The sequence below is a fragment of the Gopherus evgoodei genome, chromosome 1 (genome assembly GCF_007399415.2).
Source record: "Gopherus evgoodei ecotype Sinaloan lineage chromosome 1, rGopEvg1_v1.p, whole genome shotgun sequence".
Lineage (NCBI taxonomy): Eukaryota > Metazoa > Chordata > Testudines > Testudinidae > Gopherus > Gopherus evgoodei.
In genome coordinates, this window is record NC_044322.1 from 273,830,287 (window position 1) to 273,848,481 (window position 18,195).

Genomic DNA, 18,195 nt, shown 5'->3' on the forward strand with positions numbered 1-18,195 from the left:
AGTAAATAAGGTTTTAAAAATATTTAATAAGCTTCATTTAAAATTAAATTAAAATGCAGGGCCCCCCGGACCAGTGGCTAGGACCCGGGCAGTGTGAGTGCCACTGAAAATCAGCTTGTGTGCCGCCTTCGGCACACGTGCCATAGGTTGCCTACCGCTGCTCTAACACAACACAGTTTCTTTGGAATAGAAACCTCTTAACACTTTTCTGGGCTGAAAGTGAAAGGAACGTATGTAATGGAGGAAGGAAGATGTTGTGTACAGACATAGCGTAATATCCCTTTAAATAGTTTGTGAGCCTTTTTGTTCCATTCCCCGTGTTCAGGTTTTTTAGAAGTTGCCAGAACCCAACCAGAGCAGCAATGTGAACATGGAGGAATTCCTGGCATGTTGCGTATTTCCAATAAACACGTGTTTGGACCCCACTGAACACATATGGTTCCTTCATCTTATGTTTGTGTCAAGAGAAAAAGAGAAGATCAAAGCTGGAATGACATTAAACTATAAAGAACATATTGGGCCAGATCTTCAACTAGCGTAAATAGGCACAGCTCCATTGAAGTCACTTTAGATCAGTGGAAGATGTGATTCATTTTTGTTTACCAAATCTCCTGAAATAATGCAGGTAAATCTCTGTTGATAGCATTGTCTGCAGCATGTACAAGCAAATGCAAAATACACCGCTACCCCGATATAACGCTGTCCTCGGAAGTCAAAAAATCTTATCACGTTATTGGTGAAACTGTGTTATATCGAACTTGCTTTGATCCACCAGAGTGCACAGCCCCGGCCCCCCCGAGCCCTGCTTTACCGTGTTATATCTGAATTTGTGTTATATTGGGTAGTGTTATATCGAGGTAGAGGTGCATACTTCAAAATCACTTCTCAGAGAAGGCATTGGCCTGGCCCTGAAGGGAATACCCAGGAACAGTGCTAGAAAACCAAACCACACTCCGCTGGCTCAGAGCACCGAGTTTCCCATTTGAACAGCTGCAATAAACTCATATTGTGTGTTACACTGACAAGTCTGCCAGGCTCTTGATACCTGCATGTAATCACACTATCTTTAGCATTCCGTTACACACTTGCTGTGTGTACCGACATGTGACAGGGATCTACACGGTGCTGATGGGTAAACAGCCAATAGTGCTGATAGCATCATTTGATCTCAAGGAGAGTCTGGTAAAGAATGAAGGAGACACAACACTAAGGCCAGGTCTACACTACAGGCCTATATAGGTATAACTACACTGCTCAGGAGTGTGAAAAATCCACATCCCTGAGCAACATAGTTACACTGATCTAACCCCGCGCCCCGCATAGACAGCGCTATGTCAGCAGGACAGCTTCTCCCACCAACACAGCTATCGCCTCTCAGGGAAGTGGATTAACTATGCCGAGGGGGAAGCTCTCCTGCTAGAGTAGGAGCATCTTTCAGTTAAGCACTACCGCCTTCCTAAATATATGAGGAGAACTTTGCAAAACACTGCACTTATCTTGGGACAGCCTGGATCTGGTAGGGGTGTGGGCTGCGTGTCGTGGCAAAGCGTCCAACCTCTCGAGGCCTGGCCCGGCCCTCAGGGAGACGGAAGGTGAAATGCTGCAGGAGGCTGGTGAAGAAGAGGAAGAGCTCCATCCTGGCCAGTTGTTCCCCCAGGCAAACACGACGACCTGCAAGTGTGGGAGCGAGAAAAGAGGGAGGAGGTAGAGAGGAGGAAGATACAACACCACATGTAAATAACTAGTCACTGAAGGAGTAAGACCCTTACTGCACACCCACAGGTTGGAGTGAGCACAGAATCTGCCCCCATATGCAGCAGATGGTGAGTCTCCATATTCCCAGACCCTGTGTGAACAGGAACAACGAGGAAATACTTCTCCAGACCAATCAATGATCTGTTTAATCCAAATCCCTGTGTCTGATTGTGGCCAGCACCAGAAGCTTCAGTGGAAATCATAAAACCAAGGCCTCTGTCAGTTGATCTGGAGAGGAGAATTACTGCCTCATTAGCCTGACTCAGAAGGGTCAGACACACTAATACATAGGGCTAAATCCTCAGCAGGTTACATAGCAAAATATAATTTTGAAGTCTATGAGCTGATACCTGAAGTTAATGAGTTATGGAGACCATGTTAGGAGCTGGGTGAAACCTTGTGCAACACAGGCCCAGAAAGTGTTACACAACTAGCCATCTAACTGACCCAGATTCAACCTTCAGAAACATAGTGGTAGACAATGACTGTGGTTTTATGCATTTATATGTATATATAGTCAACCTCTAACAATGTAAGTGAATGGTTCCTGTCTATAGCTGTATTCTGTTTAGTCAGAGATCAAAAGGAGATGTTAACATATAAATGAACTGTGAATGTAGTAATAGCATTATCTTCATTTCTCTTTGAAGTATGTAGTAAACTAGAGAACACACAGAAACTGAGAAGAGACGAAAACAGAGAGAGGCAGAGACAAAAGCAAGAGGGACAAGGAGGAATAGCCTGTGAGTGCAGTGAGACCCTAGGAAAGAAGCTTTTGGGTTTGTTGGCAAAAGAGACTTTGGGCCATAAACTAAGAAACTGCTCCTTTTATTACGGGTTCCTCCTGAGTTCAGAGGAGCAGGACTTTGTACGTTCCTTATAAACAAACAAGATGGCATCCAAGAAAATACCTGACTCCACCAATTTCTACTTCCAACTGGAATGTCCCCAGGGCCCAGAAATTTGACAAACATAAGAACAGCCATAGTGGTTGAGACCAAAGGTCTATCTAGCCCAGCCTCCTGTCTTCTAATGGTGGCCAACGCCAGGTGCCCCAGAGGGAATGAACAGAACAGGTAATCATCAAGTGCTCCATTCCCTGTCGCCTATTCTCAGCTTCTGGCAAACAGAGGCTAAAGACACCATCCCTGCCCATCCTGGATAATAGCCATTAATAGACTTATCCTCCATGAATTTAGCCAGTTCTTTTTTGAACCCTGTTATAGTCTTGGCCTTCACAACATCCTCTGGCAAAGCTTGACTGTGCATTATGTGAATAAATACTTCCTTTGGTTTGCTTTAAACCTGCTGCCTATTAATTTCATTCGGTAACCCCTAGTTCTTGTGTTATGAGAAGGAGTAAATAACATTTCCTTTTTTACTTTCTCCACACAGTCATGATTTTATAGACCTCAATCATATCCCCCCTTAGTCGTCTCTTTTCCAAGATGAAAACTCCCAGTCTTATTAATCTCTCCTCATATGGAAACCGTTCCATATCCCTAATAATTTTTGTTGACCTTTTCTGAACCTTTTCCAATTCCAATATAGTTTTTTTGAGATGAGGTGACCACATCTCTCCGCAGTATTCAAGATTTTGGCCTACCATGGATATATGCAAAGGCAATATGAGATTTTCTGTCTTGTTATCTATTCCTTTCTTAATGATTCCCAACATTCTCTTGGTTTTTTTCTGACTGCCACAGAACATTGAGTGGAAGTTTTCAGAGAACTATCCACAATGACTCCAAGATCTTTCTGGAGTGCTAATTTCTGGAACAGCTAATTTAGACCCCATCATTTGATATGTATAGTTGGGATTATGTTTTCCAATGTTTATTACTTTGCATTTATCAACATTGAATTTCATCTGTCATTTGGTTGCCCAGTCACCCAGTTCTGAGAGATCCTTTTGTAGCTCTTCACAGTCTGCCTGGGACTTAACTATCTTGAGTAGTTTTGTATCATCTGCAAATTTTGCCACCTCACTGTTTACCCCTTTTACCACATCATTTATGAATATGTTGAACAGTACTGGTCCCCATACAGACCCCTGGGGAGACACCACTATTTACCACTCTCCATTCAGAAAACTGACCATTTATTCCTACCCTTTGTTTCCTTTCAGCCAGTTACCAATCCATGAGAGAACCTTGCCTCTTATCTCAAGACACCTTACTAGCCATTCAGGTTGCAATGGGGCAACCCTATTATCTAGTGTGGCAGTGGAGCAAATAGGAAAGGTAGAGTGTTGTGCTTTGTGCTGCTAAGGTACAAATACAGAGCTAGCTAACAAAAATCCATTCTTGAATTATGTGAGGCTCTAGATCAGCAGGTCCCAATTTCTTTTCCCAAATGACCCCGTTTGAAGGAAATATTTTCATCCAGAATCCCAGAAAACATGGAGGAGCAAAACAGGTTCCTCTGCACAGCATGATCTCAGACACCCCGTAAGTGGGAGCTCACCCCATGTGGAGGACGTCTTTTTGCTCTACAAAACTGTCCTCTGCCCAGTGTATCCTCACACATATGGTGCATGTGAGGTCAGAGCAAAATAGCATCCGCTGCACACAATGGATTGCCACGATCCCATGTGCTGATGGCATCGCCCCATTTGGGGTTGTGAGCCATATTTTAGGACCCACTGCTCCACACAGAGTGAAAGGCAGGCACTGACAAAGTGCAGGGAAGACTGATTGCACTGCAGTTTGGCACAAATGGAGGGTGGCTGCTCAATTACCTGTTTACAGACTAAACTCAAATCATAAAACGAAAAACAAAACTGGCTTTTAACCAAGGGTACGTCCACACTTTGAGCTGGAAGGTGTAATCTCCAGCTCGAGGAGACGTGCCTCCACTAACTCTGAGCTAGCTAGTGTGCTAAAAAGCAAAATGTAGCCATGGGGGCACAAGCGGCGGGAGGGGATAGCCTGAGTAGGTACCTGAGTAGGTACCTACCATCTTGCACAGGATCATCCTCAGGGCGACCAGCCCATTCCGTTGCTCACACTGCAGTGGCTACACTCCTACGTGCGATTGGCGAGTTAGCGTGGGTATGTGTACCCAACCCAGAACATACACCCCTAGTCTGAAGTGTAGATGTACCCGCTGAGCCAACACCTAGCTCAGCTTAGTACAGAGAGAACCTCTCCCTCCACCCCCCAGTACTGCAGAGTATTCTGCAAATGCGTTAGAAGCGGCCTAATTACATTTGTGACACATTTTTCCTTTGAGGGGACCTCAACCCTTCTCTGTAACTGAACCGGTTGGCTGCATTGAAACAAACCTAGAAAGCACCAACCATCGTGCTAAGTGTTCATGGATTTTTGAAGGTGATCCAGTCACTGAGAAAGGTCCTATGGCGAAGATATAACTGCTCAGTTCATAGACCCTTCTGTCTAAGCCCTCGTGTTTCCCACTGCTAGAACTCCTGGGCTGCACTGGTACATGCCTGGCAGAGGCAGTGCCTCACCAGTTCAGAAATCCCTCTGCTGTGGATGTGGTGACCAAAGGAGTTAGGACAGACTCTACAGCCCCTCCGCCAGCCACAGCGGCCTCCTTTGGTGTGTATCAGAGAATCAGTATTTCCCTCTTCCCATCTCTCTGATGAGTTGGGAGCATACAGGAAACTGGGAACATCCATCTCCCCTTTATCCCCTACTGATCCATATATCCCTCTGCAGTGGTCCCAGGGTCTCCAGTAACAAAGGCCTTCCTTTGATCAGGTGCCTTGCAACTGATAAAGAAGTACGTGGCACACAACAATTTTGATCATGCTTTATCAGAAATCCCTAATTATGATCCCATCCTTTTCCCAATAACACACACCTCACCTGTGTGCACACTGTTTCTAAACAGATTCCTGGGCTTGTAGTTACGGTTTTCGGTTACAGTGCAGAAGCGATTAATGTGTTGCATTCAGTATGTCCCTGTGTCTAATGGAGTATGAAGTAATTTCTCTGGGGAGATGCAGCCTGCTAATGAAGAACAGAGCCTAACGTGACGGATGGGTGTATTGGCTTAAGGGACGGAGGTCCTCCTTAACTGGCAGTTCCTCGTTCCTCAGGGATTAGATAGGTGGGTTTGTTACATAAACAATTGGAATTGATTTTTAATAAGTTGATCTTCTATTTAAATAACTACAGCTGTAGAAGATGAGCAATGAATTAATTAAGGTGCGGGTTGCCCAGCTTACTACAGAATATAGAATACAGGGCTGCTTCCCTTTGGCCGAGTGGTTTACATAGGCCTCTGGGACATGCTGCTCAGACTCTCAAGGCTTGACCCTAAATACAGTATTTCAAGGAGAAATAGAGAGAGGGAGTTATTATGCAGAGGTTGCGTATACTGGTACCACCAGGGCACTGTAGAACAGGCCCAGCTCAGCACAGATTGCGCTGATCTTCCACATGAGGAAGATGCTCTCATGATGAGAGGGACATCTTGCTTTAAAGGAGACGCACTTTCCCGTAACAGTAGTGGGTCACATCTCATGCACTGTACCTCATTTCCAGAGGGACGGCCTCTCCCAGTTGCTCCTCCCCTTGGATTTACCTGCTGAGAAAGGCAGGAAGGCCTCTCGCTTCACAAACTGCCCAGCTGCATCCAGGAAGTGCTCCGGGTAGAACTGGTGAGGCTTCTCCCAAACCGTTTCATCCTTCAGCACCGAAGACAAATTAGTGATGACTGTCGTTCCCTGATCCACCCCAGAGAAGAAACAGGGTATGTAAGAATTGTCACATCAGAACAGGCCAGTCCCTCTGCATTCAATTTCCCATCTCAAGTAGTGGCCATTGTAGGATGCTTCAGAGGAAGGCACAGAACCTCTCTCAGGTACCTAATTGCATAATCTTATAGCACAGTGAAGTGGGACGCTTTCAGGGACCTCGCCAGTGCGCAGCGTATGCTCTGAAGCCTGTCGCCCTTGTACATTGCATGCTAGCTAGACTAAGAGTATGCAAGTGGTGTTTTCAGGGTCTACTGAGCTTTATGGGATGAAAATTGCTTCCACTTCCCACTTTTAGCTCTGGTAAGAGTGTTCTGATTGAGAGACTCTGAACTACAATTCTCATTGTCTTCACACAAAAGGCGAGATTTTTCCTCTCTCACATGCCTTAGACCTGAGCTAGAGGAGTTTCTTCTCAGGGCAAAAGTGGAGTTTAGTACTGAATGTTATAAGGTGCCCAAGACAAACTTACAGTCTCCCTTGTAATGATTGCAGTCCTTAGTTGTGTTTTAGCTCAATTCATTGTTTTTTCAGATATTGAAAGGCCTGTTGAAGATGGAGCTAACCACATAAACAAGGCTGTCTCTGAGGCCCAAGCTTTTTCAAAACTGCACATTTGATAACTTACCAATGGTTGTGTGATTCAGAGCCTGATACTCCACCCCCCTTTGTATGGAACCTTGGAGAGATTCACATGTGGAATGTCTGCAGCTTCAGGACATAAGTCTGTACGGTGAGAAGAGGTCTGCATCCCCTGCTGGCCACAGATACCTTTGGAATGAAGAAGCCTTGGAGCTCGGTGTCCCTGTATGTCACGTGAGGCACTCCAACAGGAATAATATCCCCATAACGTTGAATTTCATGGATCACAGCATTGGTATAAGGCATGTTCGCTTGGTCCTCCATCTGGGGTAACCTGTCCCTGCCAATCACCTTATCAATTTCTTCATGGACCTTACCTGGAAAAAGACATTTTACATCCTCCTCAATATAACATAATGATGTACATCAACACTGTAGAAATGGGGAACGTGCAGATTTACCCTTAAGCTTTAAACACTGGGGGGCAGGGCTTGTCTGTCTTTTTGTATAGCGCTGGGTTTATATTCTGTGAGTTTGTTAGCCACCTTCCTATCAATCACTGAGAATTTACTAATTAGTCATCTCTAGGAAGTGGGTGCTCTAAGTCTCTGGGAGGCGGCTGGTGTCAGGGGCACTTGTTCAAGGGTCAGGAACGATATCCAGTAGTGGGGAGAGGGTGTGGACCAACTTCTGATTTCTCTCACCTCCACACAACCAGAAAGCCTCTTTGATACCCCAGACATGCACTGCTCTGCTTCCCAACTGCTAATTCCTGACCTCGCAATCAGGTCTTGTATGTTTGTTGAAAGCACCTGAAAGCGAGAATGCAAGGGAGGCAGAGTTTAGCTGGTTGGGGGCAAGGGGCAAAGTGAGCCCCATAGACAGTGGTAAAGAGAGGAATGCAGAATTAGGCGCTGAAGGAGAGCACACTCATTTTCGGTTACTCAGCTCAACTCACACAGTCATCCTCTGTGCTATGGGCTAATAAGCTTATTGTTAGAGACATCCCACCTTCTTCATACTGTATTTGACCCACTTGTGCCTCTGGCATTAGCACATTTAAGCAGGTTAGCATTAATCCCTATGGAGACCCTAAGAGAAGGAAGAGTTACCAAGTAGCTAAGAGGGTCTCAGAGTGCCCTTGTCATGAAGAAAAATGGTGAGCGCTCCTTCTGACACTAAAATCTTTATCAGGAGCTTTCTCTCTCCCTTCTCCCTTGCAACAGCTCTTTGCTCTCCCTCTCTGAGAGTTTTCTAGTGGAATTATTTCCCCAATCACTGCTGTGACTGCTGCTATGGCAGCTTCATATGCCCAGAAGACAAAGGTGACAGCAGATGCTAAGAGGTTCTCAGTGTAGGGTGACCGGACGTCCCAATATTACTGGGGGTGTCCCGATTTTAGGGGACTTGTTCCGCAACCCAAGCTTACATCATTCAGCACTGCTTCCTGGGGGGAGCTCCTGGCACCCACCCACCGGCAGGAGCACCACATGCTGCAGGGGTGGGGCTTACAGGCACAGGGAGTGGGCAGAGAGCCCTCCGGCCCCCCTCCACCCGACCCGACCCACGACCCTAGGAGCCAGAGGGACCAGCCTGCTGGATGCTTCCCGGGACGGGAGCCACCAAGTGAGCACCACTAGGACTCCCCATCTTGCCCCCTGGCAGGCCCCTCAGACTCTTAGGGCGGGAGGGGGGGAGCGCCTCTGCATGCTGCCAGTGCCTGCAAACCTGGCTCTGCAGGTCCAGCAGCTCCCATTGGCGCTTTTCCCAGCCAATGGGAGCCACGGAGCTCACGCTTGTGGCGGTTGCAGCACATGGAGAGTCTGGAGACCCCCCTCGCTGCTATGACCCTAGGAGCAAGAAACAGAGCTGGTGAGTGTCACCAGGGAAGGGGGCAGGGTGTGATGAAGTGAGTGTCTGGGCAGTGTGTGGGGGGTGCTGGGCTGTGAGTGTGTGGAGGGCTGAGCAGTGGGGGAGGTTTGTGTGTGTCAGGGCACTGGGCAGTGCAGGTCTGTGTGGGGCAATGCGTAGTTGTGATGATGGTGCTGTGGGGAAGGGCGCTGGGAGGGAGGAGGAAAGGGAGGGAGGGGAAATTTGTGTGTATTGGGAAAGTAGTGAGTGGGGGGTTCTGTGTGGGGTGCTGGGCAGCTGTGGTGGGGCTGAGAGCAGGGAGGCACTGGGCAGGGTGTGTGTGCACAGCACTGTGCATTTGTGGTAGAACGGTTGTAGGGGGGCTCTGGGCATAGTGGATCCAAGGGAGCTGTGTGGCATTTCTCTCTTGCGATCTGGTCACCCTATCTCAGTGGAAGATGCAGGGTTGGGAGAACCGGTCACATCTCCACCAGTCCTCTTGCTTACACTGGATGTCAGGATGGAGAAGCATGTACAGCAATGCCCAGCGCAGGGTGGTGGAGGTGGTCTCAGTGCCAGCGATAAACAAGTCAACTGTTACCAAAAGAAGGTTGTTGTCATTGAAACTGCTCCCCGCATGCTCTTTGGCCTGAAGGGAACAAAAGAGAGCGTGATTTGACCTTAGATTTTTGTTGAGGAGAGAGGAGCAGACGGGTAGATAGTGGTAATTCATATTCTCAGACTGAAAGGTTGAATTGTTTGCAGAGTGCAGCATAACATGTGCATATGACAACACACGCTGTCAAGGCTCCTTGGTTGCATACATTTCAACGTAATAATTTGTCCCACACATCATAGACTTCATCAGGAATAAAACTCAGGACCTTCTGCTCCAAAAACACAATGTATGTCTACCATATTTTCCTTCACACTGTGTTAGAGAACCCAGTGCTTGAGCATCTACACTGGGGGAGTCAGTAGGTGGATGGCAGGCCAAATCTGGACTGCTAGATGCTTTTGAACAGACCCTGAAATCTTTTAATTTACTTATTATTATTGTTCATTTTTCTCTGCAGTTGGGACCTGGCCTATACCCTGACCAAGAAATTTGGACCTTAACAAACAATTATCGACCTACCCTGCAGAAGTCTACGCTGATTTTCAACCCTAGATTAAGAATATTCTAGGACAGGCGTGAGCCTCTGGCATCCACACTGCAGCAGACAGAGCCGAGTCAAACCAACCATATTCAAGGCTCCCTAACACCCTCCCAGAATGTGACTGCTCTGGCCCTGACTGTGGGAAAAGCTTTACTGCCCACCCTGCACATTACAGGAAGTTTGACCAGCCTGTCAAAACTGCCTGCCAAGCAATATGAAAGAAGCCCCTTTTCAAGAATTTTTCTTGCCTGCTCTGTCCTGCCTGTGTCAGGAATGGGGCAGAGTTTCCATGAGGCGCTGGTGGATAGTTTAGCGGCACTTTCTGACCCACCAAAGTTCAGGGGTGCTGGAATAATTTTTATTATGGGGGCACTGATGATGGAAACTGTGTATTTGGTCTTTGATATTACTAATTCAAGACAGTGGTTGTGGCCAGTTCCAGCACCACTAAGGCAACTGAAAGAGCTTATGGTGGTGGAGGAGGAGTACCCAGGTGCGGCAGAATCACACTGGCTGATGCTGCTCAGTACACTCAACATACGTGCTGGAAACTCTGCGCACAGTCTCTTACCACGAGAGTTAAGGGAGCGTCTCCAGTCAGTCTTAGAGATTTGTGCCTCTGCAACTACAAGAGGTTAGTGTGATCACTCACACTGGATCAGGTCAGAAATTCCATGTAGTACCATAAGGGTTTCTTATCTAGATTTTCTCAGAGCAATTGTATAAATTTGGACATAGACTTAACATGGGCAATAACTAATATGCTATTTAAAAGCCAATTAAAATGTAATTTGCTTTGTTTGTAACTCAGAACTAGAAGTTGACAAGAAACTTCCCACAAAATGAAAGCTTTTAAAAAAAGGTTTCAGGTTAATCAACATTTTCAAAATACTATAAAATAAAACAAACCATAAAATAAATGAAAAATTGAAATGTGCTGTTCTGACAACCTCAAAACAGAATGTTTCAAGCCTATCAAAATGTTGCATTTTGATTTTTTCTACATGAAATTCTGTCAAAAACGACATGTTTCATTGTTTCAATTTTGCAACCAGCTGTTCTAGAAAGATACAAAAACAGATCAGGTTTTTGTTCTGGAACATTTTTCCAGCCAGGAATTCCCAGCAGCCTGCCTTTGAATGAAGCTGTGACTTGGAAGGACGAAGGAAGTCTTCACTATGACCTTTGCCAAAACTATTAAGAAGTGTCTCTAAACGGTACATGGTCGGCTTATGTCAGGGCTGTTCCACGGCCAAGACAGCTAAGGACCCAGGTACAGCACCCACTAGAGTGGGGCACTGCCTCAGTACAAAGTTCCAGCTATCAGCCTGTTCTTCAGCTGATTTCTGAGCATGAACTCATTAGACTCACTAGATAAGGGAAAACCAGAAGAAATAGAACAGTGAACTGTTCATAGCAGTTCTATTAGCAAAAGGATTTTGCTTGTAAACTTTACAACGAGGGACAAGGGAAGCAAACAGGGAGTGTTCCCCTCACTAATATCTTCACGGAGCCAATGAGATCTACACCTGCTGTTCTCCTCCTACCTTCTCTATCTCCTGTAGAAAAGCATCAGTGAAATCTCTCTTTTCGGTAGGATTCCAGGTCGTCCTGTGCTCCTTCACAAGCTCCTTTGTGAAGTCCAGGACCTCCATTTGGGATCGGAAGACTCTCTGTGGCACTCCAGGGATGAGCAGCAGCCAAGGTACTACGACAAGGAGCTAAGATAACACAGTGAGAGAGAGAAAACCACAGCCCATGACTCCCAGAATAGAGTCACTAAACTACAATCTTACTGACCAATCAAAAGGCAGCTTTTTACTAACCAAATCATACGTGCTGAGTTACCTGGGGCAGGAATCCAGCTTCTTCTTTGAAGACCTGTTCAACCAAATGCAGCAACCTCTGAAATTTCTTATTGTCATAGTCAAAGCGCTCGCCATAGATGAGGGAACAGATCACATTGCTAACTGCGTTGTTTATAAGAAAATGTGGATCAAAAGGATGACCTGAAAAACATACAGGACCAACCAAAGACATTAGGAGGCACAACATCACTGTGGCCTGCCCCTCGCTGCATGAAACATACTGAACAAGAACCTCTAACCTTTCAAAACTGCTTACGAATAAACCAATTTAAAGTCCATGCTCATGTAACCTGGAGAAGTTAAAGATGCCTCACATACTAACAGGGTTGGGCCTGGTCAATACTTGGAAGAGAGACCACCATGGAAAACTTAACAGTTTCAGGTTTGTGCTGCTGATTCAGTCAGTGGTACTTACTGAAGGCTTTTGTCTGCAGCCATATTAGGAGGCAGCAAGCATTAGCTAAGAAGTCACATCCTCACATTCCATCTAAAATATATTAAAATAATTAACATTGGGTTGTTAAAAAGGCGATCCTGTCCTAATACCACCCACTATAACCAGATTAAAAAAAACAGATCTTAAGATGTTTAAAGAAAGATGAAGTTTCTTCACATGCATCCGATGAAGTGGGTATTCACCCATGAAAGCTCATGCTCCAATACGTCTGTTAGTCTGTAAGGTGCCACAGGACTCTTTGCTGCTTTTACAGATCCAGACTAACATGGCTGCCCCTCTGATACTTTAGTCTGGTAGTGTCCTGTCTGGCATGAAATCTCTTATCACTAGTTGTGGTTGTCAAATCCTCATTTCTTTCTTGTTTTATCTTTATTGTCCCCACTTCTCTATTGTTTGTCTGGATGATCTCTGTCTGCTTCTTTGTTTTAGTCTGTTACATAATTATTTCGCTAGGTGTAAATTAGTGAAGGTGGAGGGGTCTGATTGGTTAGAGAATTTTGTTACAATATGTTTGAATTGGTTAGTAAAATGATTGGTTAATATAGCTAAGCAAGACTCAAGTTTCACTATATAAACTGGGTTCCAAGAAGGAGACCAGCAGAGAATGAACAGAAGGATTAGGAGGAGGAAAGACTTGGAAGAAGAAGAACTCGCTGTTAAGACACAGCCTAAGATCAAAGCTGCAAAGAATCCTCTGCACAACCCTGACATGCAGCAACCAGAATCCAGAGGAGATTGCCCTTGTATGGCCAACAGGGAAAGTCCTCCTGCCTGACCAGGACTGGGGAGCATAGCAGTGTATGCATAGTACGTGTATTCTGCTTGGTAATTGTTAATAAATAGAGGTTATTACTGTATAAGGCTCTTTCGCTGGTGAAAGGTCTTGCAAACCCGCAAACAGTACGCCCTGAGCCCTAGCAATAGGTACGGGTGTGTGTCTAAATTAAGAGGGTTACATCTTGAGCGCTAAGAACTGGGTAGTGGGTGCCCCTAGAGTGTGCGAGTAACAGAGAACTGTGTGCTGGTAACAAGTACTCATCTCTGCCTCAGTACTGAACCTGTGCCTGCTGTGTACAGACAGATGTTACTGGGCTGCTACAGACATTTTTAAGTTGAGGCATAAAAGTGATGTCCTTAAAGACTTCATGGCATGTTTTGGAAGTGTTTTAATGTTGATGCCTCCACCAAATTCCAGCTGAGGTAATAACATTGTACCAACCTAAAATTCCCCTTGCACATTCAGTTGGAGACGTTGAGTTGTTTGGTTGTTTTTTTTTGTTTTTTTTTTTTACTTCCCATCACAAACTCTCATGTTAAAACATCTGTCAGACTATCATATTATCCTTTCATTTCTTTATGTATGGAAGTTACACTGGTCCCCTACCCCATCTCCCTTGATGCCACAAACCTTTTTCAGAACAGATTGCAGAGCATAGAAATCCAGCTTCCTCGGTCACACGCTGCTCTAGGGATCTCTTTCCCATCCCAAAGTTCCTCAAGGTGGAGAGTGCAAATCTCCTTTGCTCCTTCCAGGCCTGACCATATCTTGCAAACACCACCCCTGGAAAATAGTAATAAACAAGAGACAATCACCTCTGGGAAGCACCGTCCAACATTCACTGCACAGCAACAAAATAGGGCTGGAGGGACTGGCTTCTGAGGAAGGATAAAAGAAACTAAATGTAGCTTGGCCAAAGGCAACTAATGGGAGCTATTATTGCATCTTCAGAGGTGTAGGTGGTTAGTGCAGAAGGAGAGGGATTATTCAGGGAGCTCCAAGATATAGCTAGGAGGAAGGGCATGAAATTCAGGTCCAGATCTGCAGCTGGGATAACCTGATGTAGTCAATGGAGCTAAGCCATGCTATACTCTAAGTGTGTGAGCCTCAGGTTGGATGTCAGAAAACATTTCCCAGTGATGAGATCTACTAAACTACTCAATAGTCTCTCAAAGGAATTAATGGATGCCCCATCACAAGCCATTTAAAATTGGATTGGACAAAGCACTGAAGAACATACTACAGGAAGCATCCCTGCATTGGCCAGAGTATGGGCCAGGGTGAGGCTGAGAACACAGGCGGTGTGTAATGGAGGTTGTGGGAGGCTAAGCAGGGCCGATGCAACCATTTAGGCAAGCTAGGTGGCCGCCTAGGGCACCTAGTGGCTGGGGGCGCCTAAAAGCCCCCTCAGGCGAGGAGGTGGAGGTGAGCTGGGTGGTAGGGCGCGCGGAGAGGGTTGCCTGCAATAACGAGGGGAGGGCACAGGGGAACAGCTCCCCGCCCCAGGTTACCTCCACTCTGCCTCCTCCACTGAGCACACCGCCCAGCTCTTCGGTCTTCTCCAATCAGCACTGCAAGCCTGGGCGGGAAGGAGAATTAGAGCAGCGCTGACGTGCTCAGTGGAGGAGGCGGAGCCAAGGTGAGCTGGGGTGGGCTACTCAGGCAGGCTTAGTTTCTGCAGAAGGTCTCCCCAGGCAGGGTTAGCTGCCATGGAGGGGCGGGGTTAGCTGGGGGCGGTGCAAGGTGGAAGTTTCGCCTAGGGCGTGCAATTTCCTTGCACCGGTCCTGAGGCTAAGCCTCCCCAAACCTCTGCTAATACTCCCCACCATGATCCTGCACCAGTGGGAGGACTCAGAGCTCCTCCAGCCAGCCTGGGCTTGGGGTGGCTCAGACCGGTGGAGGCTTGGGCGAGGGTTCTCTGGCCACAATAGGGGCTTGGGGCAGGACAGGGGACTAGTCTCCCCAATGGGGGGCTGATACGTTCCCCATGGTTGAGAATACGTGAACCTATAGATATTTTTCCAGATCTAATCTTTGTTATGTTAGTGCTTTGGGATAACCTGAGACGATTCCAGCCAACAAGCCTCTCTTTTAGGTTGCATTTATTTCTACCTTCCCCCACTTTCACTCTTGGGTCCTGGAGGTTCCTCAGAGGGAGGTTATTTCTTTTACAAGCCGAGCAAGGTACATACATAGGTGAGGGTGAGGAAACTGCCAGTTCTGACAATGGCAGCCAATTGGTATTGATTACCACGTACCTTCCACAGAACATTTCAGAATGGCCACGTCTTAGTAGTTGTTGCAGCACTGCAGTTGGGAAGGAGAGTCCCCATTTTGATCTAACCTGACTTCCTCCTCTCGAGAGGTAGTGTCAGGGGAAGACTCCAGCAAAAGCAACATCAGCAGAGGGACAAGAGAGGGAAGGAGCTCACTTCCCAAGTCCCCTTCAACCTCTCCTGGAGCTCAAATGATAAACCCAGCCAGTCCCCCTGCAACACTGCCAGAAAACTATGTTAGTTTCCAAGGCACTTGCCTTCGGCATTCTCTCCATAACCCAAGTGCTCATATATAGAAAAGTATGGTCGGTCAGCAAAGTCCTCTGATTTCTGGACCAATGCTTCTTTTACAGCTTTGAATCCATTCACTACTATCAGATTACTCCAGCAGTTCTGAAGGCTAAAGACATTTCCATATTTTTTACTCAGCTGCCAAGAAAAGAAAAAGGAAAAACATATTGTTGGAAGTCAGGCTGGAAAGCAAGCCTGAAAAAATCATCTTGCATTTCTGTACTCTCTCTAACTTAGAAGGATCTCAGAGCACTCTGTTGGGCTTGTTAGCTCATCACGGATGTGCAGCCACTTCTGGAGTGGAACAACTCACAGCAGTACTACACAGCCACTTACACAGGGAGAGAAGAATGCAACCATTGTCAGCTGATGGTGCAGGAAGAGTTTATGTCAACAGAACATAACTAACCAAGTTGAAATTTGACCAGGGACCTTGCGAAAGTGTCGTGGGCTCGTTAACGACTACCAGCAGTCAGGACCTCTTTTGGTGTCTTCAGAGATAACAGACCCAAGCGTACATTGTTCCTTAAAACCATGGTGTGGCACTGTTTTAACCACCAACACAGAGAGCCTTCTGCACTAATTCCTGCAGCACATGGCTTTGCATAGGAAATATCCCATTCAAGTACTGACCAGGCCCAACCTTGCTTAGTTTATGAAATCTGATCTTATCACAGAGGGTATAGTAGTGCTGGCTACAGATACACAAAAAATAAAATTATTGACATAAGGGATTGTGGGGAGGGGGGCGTTTTCTGTGATGCTGGCAAATGAGGTGCCAGTTCGTGCCCAAGTTGCAGACATTAGCTAAGAACTAACAAACTCATTGCTGGAGACCAGACCAGTTCACCTGTATGTTAGTTTGCTCAAAATAGGTATTAGTCTTACAAGAATGAATTTAGTGTTTAGACTCTGTGAAATGTTTGTGAGTTGCTGCAGGCGTTAATCTCACGTGCAATGCCTGTGTTCCGCACCATAATAAAATATGTAAGTTTTGCTTTATAACTTAGCAAATGGCTGCTCTGGACTTGTGAACCCAGGCACAGGAATCCTCCCTCCCCACATCGAGAAGGACTGTCAAAATCAGCTGGGTCAAGGAACATTGCAATACAAAGGATTGGCTAACAGCCCGGCCGTATCCCACCTTGGAAATGCCATGTGCAAGGAGGCTTGTTCTGTGGACTTGGAAGCCGAATGAAGGAAATAAAACAAAGTCACAGGAAAATTTTCCATCTGTTTGGCTATCTGAACTGTGACATGGCTAGAGATCCCCAGGGCTGCCTGCTGGGTCCGCCCTGAAAGACTCTTTGAATAGACACATCACTGCAACTCAGTCACTCTTAGATTTAGATGATAACTTATTTGCGAGTATAGGTTTGCTTGCTTGAACCTGCAAATAACTCTGTCATTTCTTTTTCCTAGTTAACAAACCTTCAGATCATTTATTGCAGGATTGGCTACAGGTGTTGTCTTTGCTGTAAGATCTAGGGTACCAACTGATCTGGGGTAAGTGACAGGAATAACCTGAATGTGGTGTGATTTTTTTGGTGACCATTTATCAGTAAGTCCAGTTCATCGGGGTAGCAAGATAGACTGGAGATTCTAAGGGGACTGTCTGAGACTCCATGGTAAGCCTGTTACAGTGATACAGGAGCAGGGGGGCTGGAACGGGGGGGGGTCCAGGGGCGCTCCCCACAGTGGCCCGGGCTTCCTGGGTGGCTCTTACCACAGCCAGGCTTGGGCTTCCAGCCTGGCCTGGCAGCAGGGCCTCAGGGAAAAGAGAAGGAGGAGGGGGTGGAGGCACAAAGAGGGCAGGGCCTCAGGGGATGAGGAGAAGAGAGGTAGGGCCACAGAGGGGGCAGAGCCTCATGCCATCCCATACACTTCTACCAAGGTTCCAGCACTCCTGGTCAGGAGTTCACATTAGATACTGGCTTGGTGCAATCTGCTTACATAACACATCACAGTTTGGGGTATCTGCCCTGCTTAGCAGTCTGCCCTGAGACAGGCACTCACACTCTTGAGCCCCTCCCAACAGCATGATCGTTTCTTTGCCCATCTCTTAAGCTATGTGGGTGGTTCATTACCCCAAAAACATTAGCCAGAAGATGGCTTATTGCAGCTATGACATGCGACTATGATCCTAGCCAACGCTGTTCTGAGCATTACAGCAGATGGCAATAACACTCAGATAATGGGAAAGGTTTTTGTGTTGATTAGTGCCTGAATACAACTGTGATTCAACTATTTTTGTAGGGAAAAAATCACATCCCTGACTGAAATCATTAAATCGATACAAAAACTGTGTGTAGACCAGACATGCCTGGAAAGGGGAAGCATAAAAGTCCTGCCCTTTTTCCACACTCAGGGAAACTTGAGGAGGGGGCACCTATGGAATTGCAGGTTTTCAGCTAGTGCCCAACAACTTTCAGGTCTTAGACCAAAGCAAAC

General features: G+C 46.4%; 1 protein-coding gene across 1 annotated transcript in view; it reads right to left on the bottom strand.

Annotated features, from left to right (window-relative positions):
* Window positions 1-791: 791 nt before the first annotated feature.
* The window catches only part of LOC115643690 (cytochrome P450 2D14-like), a 66,440-nt gene continuing 49,036 nt past the window's right edge, over window positions 792-18,195 (bottom strand). The window contains exons 2-9 of the mRNA XM_030547705.1: window positions 15,711-15,882; window positions 13,808-13,960; window positions 11,923-12,083; window positions 11,622-11,795; window positions 9,422-9,563; window positions 7,253-7,440; window positions 6,310-6,451; window positions 792-1,671 (exon numbers count right to left, since the gene is read on the bottom strand). Coding sequence (XP_030403565.1) covers window positions 1,493-1,671; window positions 6,310-6,451; window positions 7,253-7,440; window positions 9,422-9,563; window positions 11,622-11,795; window positions 11,923-12,083; window positions 13,808-13,960; window positions 15,711-15,882 — 1,311 coding nt within the window. The 3' untranslated portion in view covers window positions 792-1,492. The remainder of the gene's footprint in view (window positions 1,672-6,309; window positions 6,452-7,252; window positions 7,441-9,421; window positions 9,564-11,621; window positions 11,796-11,922; window positions 12,084-13,807; window positions 13,961-15,710; window positions 15,883-18,195) is intronic.